At 36.9% G+C, this 25,791-nt stretch overlaps 1 protein-coding gene across 2 annotated transcripts in view; it reads left to right on the top strand.

Moving 5' to 3' along the window:
* LOC124399102 (kelch domain-containing protein 8B-like) overlaps nucleotides 1-25,791 on the top strand; it is a 112,637-nt gene that overhangs the window by 74,472 nt on the left and 12,374 nt on the right. For both annotated transcript variants that reach the window (XM_046869818.1, XM_046869819.1), the window contains exons 5-6: nucleotides 3,122-3,346; nucleotides 24,554-24,655. In XM_046869818.1, coding sequence (XP_046725774.1) covers nucleotides 3,122-3,346; nucleotides 24,554-24,655 — 327 coding nt within the window. The remainder of the gene's footprint in view (nucleotides 1-3,121; nucleotides 3,347-24,553; nucleotides 24,656-25,791) is intronic.

The following is a 25,791-nucleotide window of genomic DNA, read 5'->3' as shown; positions in this document are numbered from 1 at the left end:
AGCAGAGTGAGTCCAGAAGACGGAAATGATCTTTGGAAGGAGTATAATCTATGGAACAGAGATGATCCACGGGACGAAGATAAACACGGAGCTGTATTCAGGGCATAAACCAGCGGGGAATGCTGGCGGTCGAGGATCCATGAGATCTGTAGCTTGACCTTCTAAAACCGACAGCCTGTGACTCGGAAATGTGGGTTTATATAGGTGCATAGCTAACGAGTGACAGGTGTCTCTAGTTAAAGCCAGGAGCAGCAGAGATAGCGGCAGCATGACAGCTGCCGAGGGGGGCGTGGCAGGTGAATCCCTGACACCCATACAGCTCTTATGAATTGTATTTCTGCATAAGTCGATTTTATTTTGTGTGTGTGTGTGTGTGTGTGTGTGTGTGTGTGTGTGTGTGTGTGTGAGAGAGAGTGGGGATAGTCTAGTTAGTTATATGAAGTTGTAAGTGGGTGGGACTGCACTTCACATGATCATGTTGTAGAGATCAAATAGAACTGACCTTGCTGACAAAATTACATATACACACAATCTGCACTGATTTCTGAGTTCTTTCATCAAACTTAGAAGCACTTTGCCCCTGAGACAATGGTTTTAATCTGCTATTAAGTGATATGTTCAGGGCTCACCCCAGACCTCAGCTTGTCACAGATGGGGATGCTGAGAGGCAGAATTGAAACACAAGTGTGACAGGAAGTGCAAAAGGAGCTGTATTATTGTTTATTTTGTGGCAACCTGAGTCTTTACCAGCGTTTGTCTCACTGATTATGCACAAATTATACACAGAATTATTCATACAAAATTTTGTCCAGCATGTAATTACATATGCATGAACATTGTTTCTCCCCTCTTACTCTTAATTTTCTCTCTCTCTCTCATGTTTTTCATTGTTATTCTTTAAAAGGACAAAATTTATATGCAGGCAGCAAAAATAATGGTTCTATTCCATTATATATTAAGGCTATATCCAGACTCATCTCTCATTTTATATATATATATATATATATATATATATATATATATATATATATATATATATATATATATATATATATATATATATATATATATATATATATATATATATATATATATATATATATATATATATATATATATATATATATATATATATATATATATATATAAAAATGAGAGAATCTGGATAGAACCACACACTGTTTATGGCAATATGATTTAAGTCATGACCCCACAGGTCTGTCTGTGTACTGATGTAAGAGCTCAATAACAGATTGCCCAATCTTGGCCTGTCCACATCCTTTCTCCATTCATGCTGGCATACAAAAGTTGCCTCCTAAAATAGGATCCCAGGTGTGGGAGGCCAGTGTGCTGTCTGCTGAGGAACTGTGTCAATGACCTTGTTTTACAACTGTGAATTTTCAATCACAGTTATTATAAGTGCGCTTTATTATTATTATTAGAGCGAATTATTTTATGCGCGCACCTTTCCAGCATTATAGCATTTTAGTTAATTTTATGATTAATATTATTATATTATTAGTATTTATGTTTTTTAAATTCACTATTTTGTATTGCTTGTACTATGATTGAATAGCATGCTAACATGTATGAAGATTTGGAGATTATAATTTTATTATATAACATTCTGGCTGAATTCATTATCATCTGTTTCTCTCTTTGTTTTTCAACAAAGCAACAAACATTTGGCCTATAAACATCATTAGCTAATGATCTACACCATTACCATGCACAGAAACACATACTATACTCTGTACAGTTTTTTCTTTTGTTTCTTTTTTTCAATTACATGATTAACCATGTCCTACTCGAGTGGCTTGTTATGGTAATACTTGTTAAAATAAATGTTTTTCAATATTTTTCAAAATGTTTCCCTTTTTGATTAAAATTGCAGGTCAGTTTTCTATTATTAATATTAATTATATTTTAAACTATAGTAACAGTCATAACAACTTAGTAGTATAATAAGTAGTAATTGACAATTACGTATTGTCATAAATAAATACTCACATTGCTCTAATAGAACACTACATTGTTTTCTTTGTGATGTGTTTTTGTAAGTGTGACAGCCTGGTGAGAGTGTGTGTCCATGCTTTAGCAAGTGTGCATATGGCTCACAGAACACAAGCCGTCTGTCCTTTGAGCTAGGAGACTCAAATCTGGGCCAACACCAGATGCACATAAACATATGCGCCTGTTACACTTTTTCATAAACCCTTTTCGATATTGGTTGTTTTCATTTTCTTGAACACATTCACTTCAATTATATGTAAGATCATATTTATATAAGCACTGTCAGTTCAAGCTAATTAACCAATTATTTTTGTTTGTTTGTGTGTTTCCTGTTGCTCATAAGATCTTTGCCCTAATGCAGTCTGATAAGTTCCAGAGATGGATGGGGATCAGACACATAGGCAAGAAAGACTTAGTACAAGTGACCAAAGGAGAAAGAGAATAAGGGAAAACAGAAGGTTGTTATAAATAGTTGAGGGTTAAGGTGGATAGGGGGTGGTGGGTCTCTCCACCTTTGGCTGGTCCCCATGACAATCCCCATATCTTTATTTTGTCATTAATATATAAAACATGTTTTAAGTTTAATGTTCAATTTTATTGTAGTCATAGCATTAAATATCTGTATTAATAATTAATTGTACTGAGAATGCAAAAGTTAAAACCAGAATAAACTTTCCCTATGGGTATATACCAATAGGCACAGTGGTCAGGTCAGTTTAACAAAAGACCACATAACATGGAATAGCATTCATCCTGCAACTCTCTCCACAAATATGATGCAGTTGGTTATTTAAAAAAGCTTTTCTCTATTTTTGTACCACATTTTTTGCTTTAAAAAAAGCGGATCTCAGTTCACTTGGCTGCAGGACAAAATTTGTCAGGAATTTTTTTTTTCAACTGTGACGACAGGCACTTTAGACATTAAAATAAAAAAGGAGGCCTTGCTGAGCTCTGACATCTTAAGCAGACACAGCCAAGTTGGAGATCTGAGCCCTATCAACTTCACATCGACACCGACACACACCGGACACATCAATACAGCTATATTTATTTGTTGTGTAGCCTCAGTCTCTTAATCTGTTTAATCTCTTTCTCATCTGAACATCAGGTGGACGTCAGGGCAAGATGCCGGTAACAGCTTTTGAGGCCTTTGATCTGGAGATGAAGAGCTGGACACGCTACCCATGCATCCCAAGCCGCAGAGCCTTCTCCAGCTGCGCCGCTACAGAGCGTGCCTTCTACAGCCTAGGTGGCCTGCAGCAACCCGGCCCTCACAACTTCTATTCTAGACCACACTTTGTCTCCACTGTGGAGGAGTACGATTCCGAACAGGGTGAGGCATGCTCACTTTCTCACACATACATACAAACATGCACTGTGTCAGCACTGTGGCAAGGAAAAGTTTGAGGCTGTTTATGCTGTTTATTTGTGCACTGCAGATCTGCATTGAGACAGAAGCACAAACAAACAGTTGTGAAGTCTGGAGAATGCAATGTGAGATAGTACACAACACTTAAAACTATAATTTATGTGATAAATGAAGTTGATTTTTTATTTATGGTAAAAATATATATAATATATAATATAATATATAATTACTAGATAAAACATTCATGAGATCCTGTGAGTCTCCCTGACAATACAGTAATAGCAATTAACAGGCATTATTGTATTAGGGATATCTGTTCTGGGGTGAATTTATATGCATATGCAAGCCTGACAGAAACGTCTCTGGGTTACATATGCAACCCTGGTTCCTCAAGTGAATGAGATGCTGCGTCAGCAATGGTTTTTGAACACTTCTGTGTGACCACGCTCTGAACCACGGAAAAGCATGACGTCGTGGTGATGTCACAACCAGGAAGCTATAAAAGCACATGCTGTAGAGACGGCGCTAACTTAAAAAATGAAGGTAGTGCTTGCAGGGACGCAGTAAGTGTGCCACCGAGACGTAGCGTTTTGTTCCCTCTGAGAACCAGGGTTACATAATTAACTCAGAGAATCGAGCTGCATCAACAACGCTTCGGGAACAAGTGTACAATACCGCCAGACTGACCAATCCCTTTCTAGTGTGGATAAGCACAGCTAGTTCAAAGGACAGAGGGGCCAGGAGTGGCACTAATGTCAAGACTATAGAACCTGACAAAGGTCAGTGGGGTAGACTAGCCTGCTGCATTGCAACTGTCTTGGAAAGACACTCCAGACAAAAAGGCTTTAGAGGCCGCTTCAATTTGGGTTGAGTAAGCTCTGCCCCTGAAAGGAATAGGGAGACAAGAGGACTCATAAGAGGAGTGGATAGCATCCACAATCCACCTGCTGAGGGTTTGCTTATACGCAGAGAGACCCTTCTAGACCCTTCTAGCAGACAACGTGGCAGTTCTGTGGACGTATATGTCACAGCGTGACTGTGACTGTGGGGAGTGGATTGCCGGAATCTCAAAAGGAGCAAGATAGAAGGTCAAAATTGGTCAAAATAGTTTGACCAATTTAACTAGCTAGCTAAAACTATGTGACTTGTATGTTATGTATTATATGCATTGTATTATATGCACAGATACTGCTATTAAATCAGACACAGTGATATTTACCTAGCTTTTGGCAGCTAAAATATGAGCTATGACAGCACTGTCAGTATGCAAACTAACTTTTTTTAAAACATAAATTACATTCCCAATCATCAGTATATTAATTTCAATATATTTTCCATGTCCCAAAATGTAGAGTAAATGATAAATAGTCACAAATTGTCCTTCTCAATACGTGGTGAGTTTCCCGGTCTGGCCCATGCTGTTTTTCTTTAATCTTTTTACGCCATGTGCTTCTCCATGTGCTTTATGTTTTGCCGAGTGCTTTTGTTTCGGTTATAGATCTCCATCTCCAACCCTGTCCTGTTGTTAATGTGTTACCAGATTGTATCCATCTGTTCTGCATTAAGCCTTTAATTAGTTTATATCTGTAGGGCTTTTTTTTTGTCAAGTCTTAACTTGCATTTGTACAAGCCTTGCTTTTTTCTTTCATGTTTTGTTAATTTTGAACCTGCTTATGGTTTTATTTTCTGACCAAGGATTATCCTTTTTAAATGTTGCCTACACACATTCAGCCCCCTCCCAGGACAGATATTTAGCATCGCCATGATAATTTATAAATTAAAGAATATTACCTAGCGTGCATCTACAGTGGACCAATGTCTCATTCTGGGTGTGTTCCCACTTTGGGCCTTGTTCCAATCACTGGTCACAATAACCTTAACTAGGATCGAGCTTGCAGGAGAATTTTGATCAGCTCAGACGTGTGCTACCAAATACTCCTTAGGAGTTTGTGCATACAAGTTTAGAGGTGGTAAGAATAGTATATAGTATGTGTTATAATTGAAAAAAACTTTTTTTTTATCATTAACTGTCTAAACTACTGTACAGTACTACTTTAAAGTTTTTAAAGTTTACACATTAATATTAGTGACAACAATGACTTTGTTATTGTTATTGATATGTATTAAACAACAAAAAAAAACCACATGATTTCCTAAGTTGACTGTGTGATTCTGTGCTGGCATTAATCAAAAACAAACACAAAACAATTGTTTACAATTGGGTAATATATTAATGACATGCCAGTGACAGAGAAAAAATAGAACTACAAAAGTACATGTCACATGTCACATAGAAGTCACAGGGGCGGAAATGAAAATTAAACATGGACAAGGAGCATCTCTCTGTCACTAGGAGTGGATTTATGGTATACAGGCATCACAAAGGCCTATCATATAAGCACTTATTCTAATACTGACAAACTCCATTGTTACAGTACAAATTGCTAATTAGATGCAGCAATTGTTTACATTTTCTTTCTGTTCCTTGTTAAATAATAAATTATAACAATAAATGCAAATGTCTCACCATAGGCATATGATTTGCCTTCTCATCTAACAATATTAGTTGGCCAGTTCTTTTGAACTAAATTAGTAATTGAAACTGAGTTATGAAATTCTGTTGAAATCATGCTGAATCTTACTGAGAATTAAGCTTTATCTGTAGCCCAAGAAGCACCCTTCTCTGTAGCCCTGTTATGTTTAATGTGAGTGCACGGCTTCTTAAACTCATGCCTCTTTGAGGGTGCTCACACTTTGTGCTCTTCTTATGAAAGCTTTGTAGCATTTAATTAAATTGTCATTTTGCTAGGCGTGGAAGCTGCTTTGCCTGTCACAGGCACTATTCGCAAAGGAGTCGACTGCATTTCCCCAACGAGTTCCAACGGGAAATCTTTCACATAAAGCCGAAGACCCCCTGTGGGCTGTCAGCTCTTATCACCAGGAAATGTGTTTTTGCTTTAAAATCCCATATCTTCGTCTTCTCATTTCTTTTCTTTCAATTTCTGGGTGTCTGTGTGTGTATATGTGAGCATGTGTGTGGACTCTGCAGATGGTAATCTCTTTTCTTGATTTGAAGCTCAAACGAATCCATCAACTCATATGAGATTCCAGCCTGCTTATATCAGACCTTTTCAGGTTTTCCAGAATGCACCATTAACCTTGTTGCTGATTCGGTCTGGAAAATAGAAATGACTAAGAATGAACTGCAGCAACAAAATCAATAAGGCAACAGGAAATCTAGCTTTTTATTTTTTTAAACCTGAGAGGGCTTTGTCATTTTTTTTTTTTTACCATACTGTGCAGTGTCCAGTGTCAGACAGATGGAAAATAAACATTTCATTGTTTATGGTTGAGCAGATTTCTTGTCAGTAAAAGTGTGACATTCTGGAGAGTTAAGGAAAAGGTTGCAGGGTTGGAGCAGGTTGCCAAGCTGCCACAATATACAGTAAGATACAGAGCATTTCCATTTTAATATCTTTTTACAAATACTCAGTGTTGCAATTTGTGCAGTAATGGAAGTGTTTGAGAAAGCTGGTATGTGTGCAATTAATAGATAGTGTGATAGGTAAGTAATTTCATTATCCTTTCCCCAGTCAGGGAACCAACCCCAGCCACTTTCAGTGCTGGTCCCAAGCCCGGATAAATTGGGGAGGGTTGCATTAAGAAGGGCATCCAGCGTAAAAACATGTGTCAAATCAAACATGCGTGAGGATCCGCTGTGGCGACCCATAATGGGAGAAGCCGAAAGAACGTTTATTACCTAATAAGTCTGAGGCTCTACAGACAGTAGGTGAGTGTAATTACCAATCTATTGAGCCAGCTTAATTATGCTTTCTTGATTGTTTTTATGCCCATTTACAGTCCCATTTTAGTGAACACACGTATTAATATGTATGTGTATATATCGTCATGTATGCATTTCTAGCTCCCAGTATCAGCCCACTAGCCCTTTCATCAAATAAGCAAAAGAAAAGCCAGCAGCCTTTATCTCTCTTCCTCTCCCCGCTTCCAATGCAGGTTATTTGGTTAATTACATGCACTGAGTTTCTCTCCTGAGCACAGGATTTGTTTGAGAACCATTTCCCTGCAGCCTAAAGCAACCGTGCTTAAAAGCTGGCAAAGATGTTTGTTAAAAGGTAGCCCTGCTGCCTCGCCTGCTGTTCACTTCATTGTGGTTAGGCCAAAGCTGTTCAAAAGATCCCTTTTTTTTTAACACACTGAGGCACTAATATCTCTCTGTCTGTTTTAAACTTTTATTTTAGGTATAGTTTTGGGTCACCTTTCAAAGTATTGTTTTACTTCCCATTTGCATGTGGTAACAGAGTTTGCTGAAGAATTGTAAGCCTTTCAATGTTGTAAAGTGTGTCAAAATTATTTAAAACCTTTACAATTCCCTTAATAGGGCTCTACTAAGCAATATTTTATATTCGTACTTAAGTATATTTTCTTGGGAGAATGCTGCCACAGCTACCTCATAGCTTCAGGGTCCACTGTCTGTGAAGCATATTCTCCAAAACGTTACATGCGTTTCTTCTGCGTCCTTTAGTTTGAAAGAATGCCACTAAGCTGGTTGTTTACTATAAATTGCCCCTAAGTTTAAAGGAGTGTGTGAATGTGTGTGTACAATGCCCTGTAATGGTCTGGTGTGCCATCCAGGGCTTGTACAGGATTTCTGGGATAGATTCTTGAGATTCTCATCACTCCTACCCAATCTTACTTGACAGTATGAGGCAATTGTGGCATTACATTTTGTTTTTACCAAACATGTTGTTGTACATGATAATCAAATTTCTCTACCTTGGTTTCATCAGTTCCAGACATTGATTTTTTTAGATATCATTTTGCAAACTTTATGATATTAAATGTTTCATTATATGTGTTTTTGTGATTTATCAAGATATTTATAAAATGGTTTTGACCTTCATTGTCATCATTTAGTGTTTGTTTTGATGTGTAAATATAATCTTGTAACTATAATACTTTCTAAAGCAAAGATGCTCAAGATGCTTATTTAAATAATAATTTTGTCTTTAGTTCATTTTCAAATGTAAAGGTAGTCTTTAAGGTTTTTTCTACCTTACTCACGTTCTATCCTTCATTACACTGACGTCCTCAGGCGATTTGCCATGGTCTGGGGTTCTGCCTCTGCAGTAACTTCAGACTTCTTAATATCACACAAATCCTTTATCTGTAGACCCAGCTGATCCCTACAATTCAGCGCTAAAGGCATTCATCTCCATGTGGACCACTGTCCTGGCTCAAAACTCCTATATATCACTCAGTTTCATTTCATTTGATATGGTGTCTTTGTATCTCCATGCGTGAGAGAGAGAGAGAGAGAGAGAGAGAGAGAGAGAGAGAGAGAGAGAGAGAGAGAGAGAGAGAGAGAAAGCAGAAAAAAGATTCTTCATGCTTTTGTAGGTAAAATAGAGTGAGTCTATTTCTGTAGTGGGCTATGCAGGGAGAATGCTCTTCTTCTTCTGTGCTAAGTTTATACAGACAGTTAACTAAAAGACTGACACTCTGAAAGCTGAATAATACAAGACCTCAATTTTCCCCAAGCACTGTCATGAATTTAATATTTATGGCAGCTATTACTTCTACGGTTAGCAGATTATACTAATGTTCCTTGCAGCAGTGATATCATTTTATTCTATTTTAAAGGCAGACTTTTTATTTGCTAAATATTTCTAAATCTAAATCCTTCACAGAAATCTGTCTTTATTAGCTAAGAGCCACCTTCAAATTTGCCGCATATTAATTTCCTAGAGTAGAAGTCAACTGAAACCTAGTGCAATCTATTTATTCACTTGCTGTTCCTGAATTAATTTGTTCATATTAAAGTCAGTAATATGCCATGCTGTAATAACCGTGTCAAAGCAATTTTCGAATCACATGTAGTTGTTTACAGATGTCGTACTGAAACGGTCTGTAGGGGGGACAGGCTATTAACAGACAGCAGGGGTGTGAGGCTTTTTCTGTGCACAAAGGTGCTTGAGGTTTGGTCCAACAGGAAGCTGCATTCCTTTCTGTATTCAAACTGAGTTTATACACATAGCTCTTAAACACGTCATGTGGCCTGCTGTTTGTGTTTCAGTCTATGTCAAAACCAGACCAAATACAGTCTGACAGTCTTTTTCTTGATTCTTGGCACTTACATTGTAACAGTTTGTTCAACTTGTCCTGCCATTTCTCTACATTCTAACCCCTCATTCTGTCCTGACATTGCAGCATCCACTCTCCTTGTGCATGCATGAGACGGAAGAGAATGAGAAATTCTCAGTGACAGTCTGCGCATGGCTGAGACAGTCATGAGTCAAGTCTAGAGAGTGAGCCAGAGTCAGAGTGAGCTGAGATATTGCAGCGCTGCCCTCTCCCCTCCACTTCTTTCTGCACACACTGATACCGCACTGCGCATTCACACATACCATGCATGCATAGAGAGCTCCACAGTTATCCACAGTGACTCATGGCCACTCGCATACCTGCTATAAACACTTGCCAGCAAATCAGAAAAAACAACCCTAGCATAACATGTCAGAAAAACATTAGCTTAGAGTGAGGATGTAAATATAAAAATTGACCTGTTTTTCTGCTGGGTGACCTTGCCACTATGTCATTGATTAATTTACAGTAAGCCATGTCTTGCTTTGTTTCTCTTATACCACAGTAATTTACCAGTAAATGCAATTTTTATTTATAAAAAAACGTCAACATCTAGTATAAGGTCCATTTTTTATGTACAACCGACCATAACATTCATAAGTGCTTGATAAATATAACATCCTATTTTTCTGTGAAGGTTTTCCACTACATTATATATTCGCCCATTTAGACACAAGATCATTAGTGAGGTCAGGCAATGGTATTGGGCAAGTAGGTTTGTTGGTGTTGGAGCTCACCCAAAAGCATTTAGTGGGGTTAAGGTCAGGGCTCTGAGCAGGACAAGTTTTTTTTTTAACCCTAGTACGGCTTACAATGACAATTGATTAATTCCATATTTTTGACCACAGTCCATAAAACATGTTAGTTCTTACTGTCACCTTTATTATAACAGGTATTAGCTCATAACTGTGTAAAACATAAATAGTCAATAGATCATCAGTTTCTCATCTTCTCTTTATTTAAAAAGCTGCAGAAAAGGCTTAGCTTGTCAAATTTGTGGAAAACTTAATATAGCACAGTGCTCTGTAAGTAAAAAAAAACCTATAGGAATCCATGCATATTCAATATATTAATTTTTTGTTCTTATATAAGTAAGCTTTTCTTTTTAACTAAAATATGTGCATTGTAGGCTTAATTTATATAATCATTTGCCATTTCCCTGTGAATAAGTTCTTACTTCAAGGACATTAACATATTATTATGAATATATTAACCAGTTAGAGCTGGAAATTCATCAGTTCTATGGGGTAATCATGATGCTGCCTTCCTTAGCTTTTGTTTGGAGGCAGAAATTTAGGACATTTTCCTCTAGCAGTCATTATGGCTGCATCTGCATGTCATGATTAGTCCAGTGAAAAAGATGAGTCATTGAGATCAGAAAATTTTATTAAACTGTAAGTGTAAAAAGAAAACCTAAAACTTAATTATTTTATGGAAGCAGATATCTTGATGGATGATGTTGATTACGCACTATACACCCTACCTTACTAAAGCTTTTGTCACTTTGTAACTATAGTGTCTTCTTCTTCTTCTTTTGGCTTCTACCATTAGGGGTCGCCACAGCGGATCATCCGTCTCCATAACCCCCTGTCCTTTACATCTGCCTCTTTCAACCCAACTACCTGCATGTCTTCCTTCACCACATCCATAAACCGCCTCCTTGGTCTTCCTCTTTTCCTCTTTCCTGGTGGCTCCATCCTCAGCATTCTTCGACCGATATACCCCATGTCCCTCCTCTGAACATGTCCAAACCTTTACAATCTAGCTCACCTTGTCTCCAAAACGTCCTACATGCGCTGTCACTCTAATAAACTCATTTCTAATCCTGTCTATCTTCGTCACTCCCAACGAAAACCTCAACATCTTTAGCTCTGCTACCTCCAGCTCCACCTCCTGTCTTTTACTCAATGCCACCATCTCTAAACCATACAACATAGCAGGTCTCACCACAGTCCTATAAACATTCCCTTTCACTCTCGCAGATACTCTTCTGCGAATCACTCCTGCCACTCTTCTCCACCCACTCCACCCTGCCTGCACTCTTTTCTTCACTTCTCTAACACACTCTCTATTACTTTGCACTGTTGACCCCAGGTACCGGAACTCCTCCACCTTCTCTACCTCTTCTCCCTCCAACCGCACCACTCCACTGCCCTCCCTTTCATTCACGCACATGTACTCTGTACACTCCTGCTTATGTACTCTTACTCCTGCTGACTTCCATTCCTCTTCTCTCCAGCGTGTACCGCCACCTCTCCAGGCTCTTCTCAACCTGCTTCCTACTCTCACCACAAATAACAATATCATTCGCAAACATCATAGTCCATGGAGACTCCTGTCTGACCTCGTCTGTCAACCTGTCCATTACCACTGCAAACAGGAAAGAGCTCAGAGCCGATCCTTGATGCAGTCCAACCTCCACCTTGAACCAGTCTGTCAATCCTACTGCACACTTCACTGCTGTCACACTGTCCTCATACATGTCCTGCACCACCCTTACATACTTCTCTGACACACCTGATTTTAAATCCACATATACACAATGCAACTACTTCTGACCTTCTCTATACTTCTCCATCAACATATTCATTCTCCTCCATCTCACAACCCACTTGTGAAGCATAAGCACTGATGACATTTATCATTGCCCCTTCAACTTCCAACTTTACGATCATCACTCTATCAGAAACTCTCTGCACCTCCACTACACACTTACTAAACTTTTCCCCTTAGAATCACCCCTACACCATTTCTCTTTACATCCACACCATGATAGAACAGTTTAAACCCACCTCCAATGTTCCTGGCCTTACTCCTTTTCCACTTGGTCTCCTGAACACACAACATACCTACGTTTTTTCTTTCCATCATATCAGCTACCTCTTTCCCTTTACCAGTCATAGTACCAACATTTAAAGTGCCAACCCGAATCTCCACTCCCCTACACTTCTCCTTACCCTGTCATCTCTGTAGACATCTCCCTCCTTTCCTTCTCTTCTTTCGGCCTTTGTAACTATATACTTTTGGACTTTGTAACTATAGTGTACAACCACAAATATGAACACAACCCAAATGTATAAAATGATGGCAAGATTGATAAAAAAATGCTGAATATTTACAGTATATGTTGTCGTGTCTTTTATGAATAATCTTTGACTGTAACAGTATTTGTTTACTGTCATTAAAAATAGATGTATACAAAAAAATTTAGGATCTTTAATGATTTTTGACATAGACAACGGGAGATGTGCTTGGGTGAAGTGAGAATGTGTGACAGGAACTACTGTAAAAGCATGCATTGGCAACTGTGAAAGTTACTACTCCACACTAAAAGGCAGTAAAAAAAAAAGATGAAATATTGCACTGAATCAAATTTTGGGCGTGATCTATAATGATAGTCCTTCACAGATGATGCACTGGCATGATTAACTTCTTCTTGTGTCTTGTATTTAGCAGTGACATTTGCTAATGTTGTTGAATGGCTAACACAGCAGGCATTTGTTAGAAATGTTTAGACACATTCAACAACCCATAGAGTGGCGCACAAAATCCAGGCTGCAATTAGACGACAAACAGTCCTGTTTTTTCCATCTGTGCCAAATCAAAAGCATTTGATTAAAGCGAAGCAAAGCCGAAAAGTACAAGAATGTCTCCACAAATATATACAGACTGCATGCTGTGTGGCAGTGAGTGACAGTGAGTTGTTAAGTAAATTATTATAGTCTTAGGCATCTTGTATTTTTTCTTTGATTGAAGCAACAGCATTGTAGGAAATGTGAGCTTTTTACTGAAAAAATAAAGGCCAGATTAAGGAATGAAATAATTGATTAACTTGAGCCACTTGCAGGGTCTAGATAACAAAAAAAGTGCTTGGGGATAAACAGCAGGCAGTAAATTATTCTGTCTTGGGATGAGTGCAACAGACAGCGAGCAGCGGTAAGTGAATTACAAAGCTAAATTTGCCTCATCGGCTAATGAGCCCAGGTTATCATGATTCAGCATCGCAATTCATGCCAGCACCCTGCTAGCAAACAGCTGTGGTTCATGTGGTCATGCTCTATTGAAGTCAAAAACAGTATAATGTTGTGTGCTATTCTTATGAGCTGATGTGAATCAAGTCTCTTGGTTTCTGGTGATAGAGTGTAGTAGGGCAGGGCATGCTCAGTCATTAGCGGTGGCAGTTATTTTTATTATGTCTGTTCTAACTGTGTGTAAATCAAGGTACTGCACATGTAGCTATACCCACTTTACGTTCATACGCAACATCCAGCAACCACACACAATTTTCTGATTGCTCTGGACAGCTATACAATGTCAAACAAGGGGAGAGGTCTGTATTTATGGGCAGCCACTGCAGGACATGGAGAGATTTCCTGCAGTTTTAGAGGTGACACCACTGTATTTAAGTGTTCCCTGTGTGTGTGTATGTGAGAGAGAAAGTAAGTCACTGTGTGCTCTCCTGCATCTCTTTCACATTTTCTCTTTCGATAAGTGCCTCTGCTTTCCTTTCTGTGGATCTGCATTCTTTTCCTTCTTGGCTGTCAGAGTCTTGAGTCATCAAGGTCAAGAGACAATCTGATATCTTGTAGAGTGCCCAAGGGACATTTTAAATAGATATTTTAGTAGCCCAATGATGTATTTTATGCAGTTGTAACTACAACTTTCTACAGTCATGGAAATGTAGAAATTCTTCAGTCTATATTCTATACTTGACAACCAGTACCACAAACTGCTTCTACACATTGTAATGGACATGGTCTTGGACCCGAAATAATTTTAAATCTTTTCCCTTTATGTGGATCTTTTTCCAATATTTATTTAAACAATTATTACAATTTCTTCATCCAAGTCATAATATAGTAGACAGACACATGCCACCTCAAACTAATAACACAAAAACATCCTGATAAAGGTTTGCGAGTTTAAATCCCACTGCCACCAAGCTGCCACTGCTGGTTCCTTGAGCGATGATCTTAACCCTTAACAGCTTCATATATAAATAAGATTATAAATAAGATATATTGCTGTGGATAAGTGTGCCTGGCAAATGGTGTAAATGTAAATGAACTTGGACTTGTTGGGCATGGTGGAGGGAGACATCAGTGTTTTTTCTTGCCTCATGGTCTGTACAGCTTGCAATTATTTAAACAACAATAATATTTTTTGTTTTTCTTGTTTTATGTTTTATGGAACACCATCTGAGGCTTAATCGAAGTTGTTGATAAGTCTGATCAACAGCCACAGGGCACATTTGGGTTTGGACTTGGTGTTAACATTGGTTCTATTTGTTATTTAAAAAAGGAATTCACACGTGTTTTTCCACCATAGACTAATTTGTCCACTATGTTTAATAAATACGTAAAACGTACAATTGTTTGTATATTATTGGTTACGGCAAAATTATATGTGCAACATTGTGAAAGTAATGAATATGAAAGAAATGTCGGAATACCAAAAGGGTTCACATACATAAAGTGATTAAGATGGGCATGCATAGTTGGGGAAAAACACAAAATAAACTGCATATAAGCAATTTGGATGGGTTTGATTTGTTGAGTGTAATAGTATTGTTTTATTTATTTATTTTATTTTTTGGTTTTTGTTATTCACAGCTGTATTAAACAGTCCAAAAATATGGAAAACAGTTAATCATGTGTTATGAGTTAAATAGATATTATGTGTTATGCATTTTCAATGCTTACTGGAAACTGCATGTACAAATGCATGTTGTTAACATTATTTAGATACATTCCAAATGCAAGACACATGAAACATCTAGAATTAAATTTAATAAGAAAAGAAGGATACGAAAATTAATGATACCTGCAGAATGAGTAATAAAGTTTCTTTAAGATTATGCCTCGAAATGAATATTCTTCATTTACTCTCATTAATTCCTCTCTATGTGCTGAGAATTGTAGACGTGCCCAGGTCTTGGTCAAAAGCTGGTCAAAATCAGCACATTTCAGCATAGGTCTTATTCACAGCTCTCACTGGGATGACCATGAATTAGTACATTGATCCACTCAAATCAGCTACAGTGTGCAACTCTGAACATTAGTGATTTATTGGGAGCTGATGAGCAGCTCGTTCCTGTGGGATTTCAGTGTGATTAGGCAGGCATTTTGTCCTGATTTGCTGTTATTTATGGGTATGCTTATAAGGTAATCATTTGTAATCCAAAGTGATATGAGTTGTGGACAAATGCAAGCTTGTTGCTTAGATTAATTTCATGATATCCTGATTGTTTTTGCTGATGATTAATTCAAGGTATTTAAAGAATATAACAGGACAGAAGAGCAGCAGCAGACTTCAATTTACTATATGGTGCTGTGTGTGTGTACTGCACTAAAGTGTGTGCATGCGTGTGTGTGTGCGTCAGAGATGATTGATTTGTGAGCTTTAAATAAACATTTTCAGGTTCTCATTTCCAGCTGGGGCATTGTTCTGATTCTGCAGACCTGTCAGTCAACACACATCTCCTGTTCCACACACAGAGAGAGATGAGCACAGCTGTATCTGAGAGAGAGAGAGAGAGAGAGAGAGAGAGAGAGAGAGAGAGAGAGAGTAAAGAATAATGGTTAGTAGGAAAAGATAATTTTCCATCTATGTAATTGCATGACTGAAATGATCAAAGTTGTACATGTACATTTTTTTTAGGAAATATATTGAACCCATTAAAGCAGTCGTTTTGAATTCAGATTGTAACTGTGTCATGTGGTGACAAAGAGAGTTAGGTTGTAAATGGCATGCATTCATTTAATTATGAAAAAAATGTTTTGCACTCTGGATGTAGCACAACACTTATGATAAAAATTGTAAATCTAGAAGCATAGACAGTAGTTCAGTAGTCGTCTCATAAAGCACAAGGTTATGGATTTATATTCCTTTATGGCTTTTTAGAAATAAGAATAAATGTCCAAGACCTGCAGGCTATAAGAGCTTTGTAATTGCATGAATCATTAATGTGTGCAAGATCAAAGATAAGAGAGAACTCTTTTGTGTTGTTTAAAATCATTCTGGGTTCAACATGTAAAAAATTATTTATTCATTTATTCATGTAAAAAAAAAAAGAAAGACAAAGCTGGGTTGGAAAATTTAAATAAGTGGTGGGTAAAGGTTTGTGCAATCTTTCTCTAATTCTCTAATTAAATGAAATGTAAAAAATCAATGTCAATGCCTGAGGGCCATACCACCTCCACTGTTTTGCACAAGTTTAAACTAAACCAAGTGTAAAGCTTTTGAAATTTCCAGCTTACACCATGAGTCCATGTTCACAACATGCTGCCACTAATGCTGCACACGTCTTGATGCTTTGGCTTGAAGATGACGATTCTCATTAATGATTTGTTAAACATATATTTTTTTATGTATTAATACTGTTAATCATCAGAGGGTGCCAAGACTGTATTGTGTTATCCCATATTTGATAGCAAAATAACTTATTCTGGAAAGGCTGAGGATGAGTTCACCATTTTCTGAAAGTGTATGTTTAAATATTTAATATAGTACATAACTGCAAACACTGACCCAAATGCTTTATAAAAATATATAGGCCTATTCACATTCAGGTTGCCATCTGTAATTAAATGTCTCCTTGTGATAAAACCACACTTGTCTGGACAGCTACTTCCCAAATATTTTTCACTGTGTTATGATCATATTTTTGCACCTTAAATTTATTTAAATTATGTGTCAGTGGCAGTCATTTATATAGCCAATTTAATCAGCACTTGAGCATGCCCTTGGTTTTATTTATCCTCTGATGATTTCTTAGTGCAGCACATTGTATGTAACATAAATTGCAACAGCTACATTTTAAAAGGGTTTCCAATTTATCCATTATTCTGTTATTACTGTGGCAATTTAGAAAGCTACTGATTACATTGGAAGCCTTATCTTTTCTGTGGATGCTTCAAAAACACTTTTGGTGATGGATATGTGATTCCCTGCTTAACCTTTTGTCTATTTGTCTTTTTATTACTATTCTCTCACTCTCACTCTATCTCCCTGTATTTTCCTTCACTGCCTCTTTTTATTATTTTTGTTTTGTCCATTTTAAAGTAACATCAGTGACTTGTTTCAAAACACTTCACTGATTCTGAAGTGCTGAAAACACATTTCCCAGGTCAGTTTTGCCTCAGTGTTCTATGCACTTCATTAAATGAAGTGCACATGTGTATAGCAAGGAAAGGGAGGTTTGCTATTGTTTGCTTACTTTCATATTAGCATCTAAATTAAAAGTTTACCAGAAGCTTACTTTTTAAATGCCAATGGTGACAGCTCTTCGTAAAATGAGGAGAGCACAATTGGAAACTGGTGTCTTCTTTTTATAATTTTTCCACCGTGCACAGATTCTTACTTGCTTTTGTTTCTATGCAATTATTCTATGCAAGTGAGACTAAGGCTAAGGCTTAAAGTCATGTGACGTTAAGCATTAGCTTATTCATCTATAGTAGTGGTGTCCCAAACTAAGGATTTTTTACATAGTCAATTTAGAATGGTCAAGTCTTGCCCATATTCGACATATAGTTGAATATTGTGTGTGTGTGTGTGTGTGTGTGTGTGTGTGTGTGTGTGTGTGTGTGTTTGTTTTGGGGAGTCAACAAGTGGATAAGATGAAACTATCTTTTTTAAGTTCAAATGAAAGGCAATGTGGATAAACTTTGGTAAAACTTTAAAGCCACTATGTACAGGACATCATACAAAGATATAGAAGAAAATGTGTAAAAACATTGTGATCAATAAAAAAACATAAATAACTGCAGAAACTTGCATTTCACATGTTGGCTAATCGAACTAAATTGGTTAAATTGGCTGTGCAAGCACACGCTAAAGTAAAGCGCAACATCGGTGGAACAACCGAACAAACAAAAAATAATTTACAGAATCCATTTAGAAAAGCATATACCTTTACAGAATATCCCAGATATTGTTAAATTGTAGCATGTTAAAAGACAACCTTGTGAGAACTCTGCTGCATTCTGGACTGACTATAGAATGTTCATTAATGATGCAGGACACCCACCTAGTATTGCATTAAAATAGTCCAGTCTGGAGGTCATGAATCCATGAACTAGCTTCTCTGCATCAGATATAGATAACATTTCTTAGCTTAGCAATATTTCTACGACGGAAGAAGACTGTTTATGTAATATAGGTGATATGATTTTCAAAAGACAAGTTGATGTCTAAAATAATTCCAGGTCTTTTACTGTTAAACTAGTATTTAGAGTACATCCTTTTAAATGCAAATTGGATTGCTTGAGCTTCTGTGTATTGGTTTTTGGTCCGATGAGCAAAATCTCTGTCTTATCAGAATTAAATAATAGAAAGTTGTTCGTCATTCAATCTTTTGTTTCGTTAACACACAGTTAACCTAGCCAAATGAGATGTTTCGATGAGATATATAGCTGGATATCATCAGCATAACAATGGAAACCCATGCGTTTTAATTATATTTCCCAAGGGAAGCATGTATATTGTGGAAAGTAGAGGTCTTAGAACTGATCCTTGTGGCACCCCTTATTTTACTTGCATTAACCTGGATAGTTCACCATTTAAATCTACTAAATGGTAACGATCAGACAGGTAGGATCTAAACCAACGCAATAATTCTGTAAGCGATTTAGGAAAAAGTCTTGAGCTATAGTGTCGAAAGCAGCACTAAGGTCTAGTAAAACTAACAGAGAGATGCAGCTAAAGCTAAACACAGGCCATTTGTGATTTTAACTATCGCCGATTCTATGCTATGATGGGACCTAAAAATTGACAAACTCTTGAAAGATATTGTTGCCTAAAAGCTTAGCCAAAATGGAAGGTTTAAAATAGTTCTGTAGTTTTGGATCCAAATTAGGTTTCTTAATAAGGGGCTTATTATCCAACAACTTGATGGGGTTTCTGACGTGACCTACAGGTGTTATTAATAATAATAAAAGTCTCTCCAGCTGTATGTTACACTTCCTTCAGTAATTTTGTTGGAATGGGATCTAACAAACATGTTGTTGGTTTAGCTGTGGTGATAGGATCATACAGCTGTTCCTGCCCAATACTGTAAATCATTATAATTGTAATTGTAGAACTTTAGGTGAGACTGGATCTTGGACCTCCACAATTTCTGATACTTTGCAGTATACTTTTGTTTTTAGTGAAGACATTCATAAAGGCCTTACAAATAAACTGTGATAGAATACTCTTTTCAGAGATATTTTTTTTTGTTAATCCAGCCACTGCACTAAAAAGGAACATAGAATTGTTTTGTTTGTTTTCTATGAGCTTGCTCAGGTGTTATGCCCAATTGACTTTTAGTACCTGTCTGTAGCTGAGCATGCTGTCTTTGTATGCAATTCTGTTTTCTCCATTTTCATTTCCAGATTTTGGGTTGCTTTCTTTAGGGTATGAGTATGATAATTATACCATAGTGCAAGTGTTTTTTCTCTAAGCTTTTTTAATCGGATGGGGCAATCATGTTAGATGCTAGTGAGTTAGTTGCAACTTAGGTGCTAGTGAGGATAGTGCCTTTGCTGTTTACCATTTCATCAAAATCATTAGTATTTAGGGGTATAGTGAGATGTTGAGATAGATCAGGCAGGTTACTTATGAATCTGTCTTTAGTAGTTGGAACAATAGTCCTACCAAGTCTATAATGTGTGTACTGTATGAGGTAATGGTCTGTGATATCATTTTGAGGTAAAACATCTATATCAGTGACGTCTGTTCCGTGGGATATTATTAAGTCTAAAAAGTTATAATTGTCTCCAGGTCAGCTTGAACCAGTCTAGCCAACTCCGATTTCTCACCCTGGTCATAAAAAAATGCAATTAGTAAAGAATGTATGAGTAATCGTTGGGGTTTTGCAAATCAATGCCATGCCATGGATGTACATTTGTAATATTTGGTGGTTGATTTGGTGGTTACGTGGAAGCTTTGGAAGATTTTCTTTAATGAGGCTTTGGATCCCAACAACATTTTATTCTATAATTGAGCATATCTGCATACTGAAGGTTCAGCATCTGTTTTGCAATAAACAAGTGGACATGAACAAGAAAACTAACCAAGATTAAGTCATCAGTGCTCCAATACATTTCCTACTGAGGGTAAGGGGGAAAGGGAGGGGTATCGGGCATGGTGTGAAGCCACAGAAGAGCTGTATGAAACAGCTCTTATTTCCGACGGTTGTTGACTCATCTTAATCATGTGGAGCACATAAAATCCATCTACATCACCTTTCTCTATCCTGTTACCATGGAGAGGAGATTTAAGGGGAGAGAAGGCTTAGAGCACAGGTCTACAGATCCAAACAGCAAATGAAAAACAAAAGAAGGAGAAGGCACTTAGTGATGTTAATTTATTCTTTGTGACAGACAGCATCAAGGAGGGACTTATTATAAGACACTCCTTGATGCTTTCCTTTCTAATTTAAAAACCAAGATTCACAGTGACAGACACTTAATAGAGAAGGGACAGGAGTAGGAAAGTAGAGGAAATGGATATGTACAGTATCCTCCAAAAGTATTTTAACATATACATATTGTTGTAACACACACACACACACATATAGATGCATATGTATAGTTCCTATAAAAGTTCCTCTTTTACTCCCTGCTAACACAAAAGTAGGAATAGAATGTAATTACTACATAGTGACTCACAATGAGTTTATCTGCTGGTAAAAAACACAGTGAAATAATTAGGTCTTATTGTGTTTTAGGAACAAACAATTAAATACAGTATATCTGGGCCATTTGCTTTTTTAATTGCAAGAATATAGAATATAGCATCTTTCTGCATTTAGTAAAAAACTATGCAGAGCAGAAAATCATTCTGTCTATATTTGCTATTGACTTTTTGAAGGTTTTCTATTTAATGAATTTTGATCCCCAGTCTGATATTAAAATATTTAATCCCTTGATTGTTTCTGATGATTTGGATTTCTGGCATTATAAATAAATTGTTGCTTAATTTAATCAATGTTTATTGATACATTTATTACCAATAAAATAGTAACAGAAATAGAAAAATAGAAAGCATGTTTGCTGTATGATGTCAGCAAGTTGGTTATTTCTTTAGCTCAAGAAATCCATGAAACTATGTGATATATAATCAAGCATCATTAGTCTTCATAATGCCCAGTGATTGTCCACTGATCAACCAGTCACAATGGAAGCATGATCCCTAACTGATAGTGCTTGCCTTTAGACAGGTATATCTAAATGTAGACCTTTTTAGCAGTTTTAATTGGCATTAGAGACAAAGATAGAGACATGGAAAAGATTCCTGTAGCATGTAGATGTAGCAGCTGTGAAATTTAGTGTACAGTCTGAGGAGACAAAAGCATTCAGAAATTATCAGTGGTGGGCCGTCAGGGCCAGCAAGCTCTTCTTTGCTGGCCTAAACTCTGTCATAATCACTGACTTACTTTTTTTGCACATTTTATCCACGAATATGTATTAAATTACCGTAATTTCCGCACCCTTATATAAGCCGCACCCACTGAATTTTGTCTACACTGAAACTAATGAACTTTACACAGGCTTTACCAAAAGAGAGTGTCTGTTACACGGTGTAACGGGTGAAATATTTTGTGGCTCCTTTAAGAGCAGAGCGGCATTTTGGGAACAGCATGTCACTGCATTCTTCCGGTATTAATGCCTGTGTGTGCGTGTGAGACTGAGGATTATGTGCTCATTATTTTCTGATGCTCATTTCTAAGTTTCTTTGACTAACCCATAACGCTGTTGCCAAGAAAATAAAAAAGCACGAGTTTTGGAAACCTGTCTGTGCTTAAAGGATTTCATTTGCAACTGGCGTTTTAGTGAGCTTTCCCTTCACCCAGACCCAGTAAAGTACACTGAATGAAACATTATTATATCTTTACATACTCTTTCTATTATGTTTTTATACAAGATGTGTTATTTAGAAATGTATTATCCAATTTAATAACATGAAACAAAAAAACGGGGTGTCATTTTGAGGGTTGGAACGGATTAATGCCATTTTAAGTATTTTCAATATGGAAAACTGATTTGATGTGCGAGCAAATTGAGATACAAGCTCGTCCACGGAACGAATTAAACTCTTAGGTCAAGGTACCACTGTATCACTCTGCGGAGTTTATCTTTTGTCATCGTCGTGCGTTTAAAAATCAACACCGGTGAAAGTTTTTCTCCTGATGCCGTGCAGCTCAGAACACAGGTGAGGTGCGTTTTTTCGTTTCCGTTCGGAAATTTCATTGGTCTAATGTTATGTCACTCAGTTTTTTGGCTTGAAGTTTGTGAAACCGGAAAAAAACCCAAGAAAAATCCATAAATTATGGATTTGGTATTTCCCAAATGTAAGCTCAAGTAGCAGTGCAACCAAGTGTACGTGAAAGTTTCTATCTAATCAAAGTTCAGCCATCACATTACATGTTATCGGGATCAAAGGTATTTGCCTTAAGCCATTCACAGTCAGCACTGTAGGCTCTTATAGAGTAAAATCCATGTTACTTGAATCTGTTTCTTTAAGCTGTTGCATATTGCTGGTCATCACGAGGAAAGTTCAAAACAATTCAAAACAATTATTAAGCTTTTTCATAAACTATTAATACGTTTTTGTTTTCTTTCCCATTTTCCTTTTTTGAACAAAAAACACAATTTGGCTTCATTTATAAAAAAAAAAAAACAACAAAAAAAAAACTAATTTATGGGAACAAATGGTTAATATTGATGCTTTCACTAAATGCGGGCGGCACAGCTATGGCTGCAGTGAAAGGAGACTTTCAGTTGTGTTAATTGGGTTCTTTTGCTTTAGTAATTGCATTCATTCTTACTGCATGAGATACCTGTCTGTGATACAGCGCTTTGTTATACTGCGTTTCTGAATAGTATCGATGGTTTCTACAGTCGTGGCTTCATAATGATGGTCTGGATTAGGTGAATTGATTCAGGTAGGACACCACCGAAGGTCTAGGATAAATGCATGGCCCACTACTGAAAATGATAAATGTAACACTGAAATGACAGATAAAAAGGAGGCTACTAAATATAAGCGGCTACACCACACAGGGCAGACAAGTCTTTTGTAACAAAAGCAAAATTCACTTATGTCTTGTGCCAAACAGAAATTGTTTCAATAAATATCATAGAAAATTGAGTGAATACATGGCAGTAAACACAGTGGCGAGGACACTTACTAGTCCTTAGCCCTGTGTTTTCTGTTTTCTGTTGTTGTATGTAGCACCAGGGTTCAGGAGGAACGTTGTTTAATTTCACTGTGAAATGCGTCAGCTATATATGGTTGAAATGACAATAAAAAGCTTCTTGACTTGACTTGACGTGACTTGACACACACACAAACTGATGCCTTGATGCTACAGTGCCTTTGACAAATAGATAAATAAACACACTCGCATGAACACACCCAGAGAGTAACACACATTTAATAACATTGAATGATGATAAATAGCTTTTTATATAAATGATTGTTCTGTGGGGTCCACCAAATATTACACACACTGCTAAGTAGTGAATAGAACATAAGGGTACAAAGACAGGCTAATACATGGCTGTACAAAGCAGAGCCAGGGTGCCAATAAAGCATAGTCACGCACTGCACTAGCACTGACTCTCAGAGATAAACAGTTTGCACGTTTTTCTGCACTGTGTGTTTGTTTATCAGACAGATGGCTCAAGAGCAAATCAAACGTCTGTAGCTTGACTTGTGTTGACCTGTCGACGTCTGCTGACCGTTCTGCTTGTTTTGAATTAGTACATTTATTATCCAGGCATTCTGCAGAGCATTTACACTCATGTCAGTACACATCCCATGACACGCGACACACTTTTGCTGGAAAGCCAGTTCGCTGATTTGTTTTAGTAATATGCCAGTTCTCACATTTGTTTGAGGGGAACAGTGATTAAGGAAAGTACAAATTTAATACAACATTTACTGAGATTTATTTTCCTTTGGTTGTCATATCCCGAATGAGCTCTATTCTGACCTTTGACCTTCTGGCCCTTTGTATAGGTGTTTGGCTGAAGCCCACAAGAAACTCCCGGATGAGAGAAAAACGAGCAGACTTCGTGGCTGGCTGTCTCGGTGGAAGGGTGATTGTTGCCGGTGGGCTGGGTAAGTGTTAAAGGAGTGTGCCATATTACAGACATAATTTAACCATGACAACTGCAAGACTTTTGTTCAAGGCAACAACTGTCATTATACAACACCCACACAAACATTACTTTGTATTCAAATTTACTCGCAAGCAAATTATGTTTATTAATGCAGCTTGGACTCCATGACTAAATCATTAGATATATATAAAGCTCACATTTTAATAAATAAATGCTTGGCAAGGCGGCTTTCGGAAGTTTATTTCCATAATTTTCTCTTAAGATAAGTAATAGCAAAACGTCAGCTCTTATAAGAGAACAAATCATTCAATAAATTCCTCCAAAAAAAAAAAAAAGTCATTAATGTTAACTGACAACAAATAACAATTTCTTATTCTTTAAGGTGAAAATGCATCATGAAAATATAAATAATAATAATAATAAATAATGTAAATAATAATAATAACCTACTTCATCCATGATATTGTATCCGAGCACTCATTGGTCCTCCCAATGCCGATTCTGCATCTACGTAATGCATAAGCCAGCTGTATTCAATATTACTCTACAGCAGAATGGTTCTTAACAATTTGTTTGAGCACCTTGAATGTTTTATTAAAGCAATCTCTGGATTGTTCGGCAGCATAGCAGATCTAGTCTACCAACAACATACCAATCTACACTGGATACCGACAAATCAACTCTTGCTATAGAACATATTTTAAAAATCGTAAACCATACTTATTTATCAATACATAGGTTTATTATACATTAATAGTAACATTGAGATAGTTATAGGAAAAACTAGCAAAGTGTTTCTTACAGAAGATTTTCTTTAATTTTTTAATTTGTACTCAAAACATTTCAAAGTAAATATATCTTATATAAGATGTATTTGTTTGTGATCAATAGATTTTTTTAAACAGTACTTTAAAACATTGACCATACATTCAACAAGAGGTAAACATTTTAAACAGAGTAATCAGAGTTATTTTTTGTTAGATTTTGGAAGTACGGTGGCCGAAAAGTGCAAAACACACTAACAAATCCGAAAGCAAAATAACAAATGCAAAAACAAATGAACAAATCCAAAAACACATTGACAAATCCGAAAACACAACGACAATTCAGACAAAGCGGAAAAGGTAGGTATAG

Source organism: Silurus meridionalis, chromosome 16, assembly GCF_014805685.1.
Source record: "Silurus meridionalis isolate SWU-2019-XX chromosome 16, ASM1480568v1, whole genome shotgun sequence".
Lineage (NCBI taxonomy): Eukaryota > Metazoa > Chordata > Actinopteri > Siluriformes > Siluridae > Silurus > Silurus meridionalis.
The sequence above is the reverse complement of the archived record's forward strand: the minus strand, read 5'-3'. Positions and strand labels throughout refer to the sequence as shown.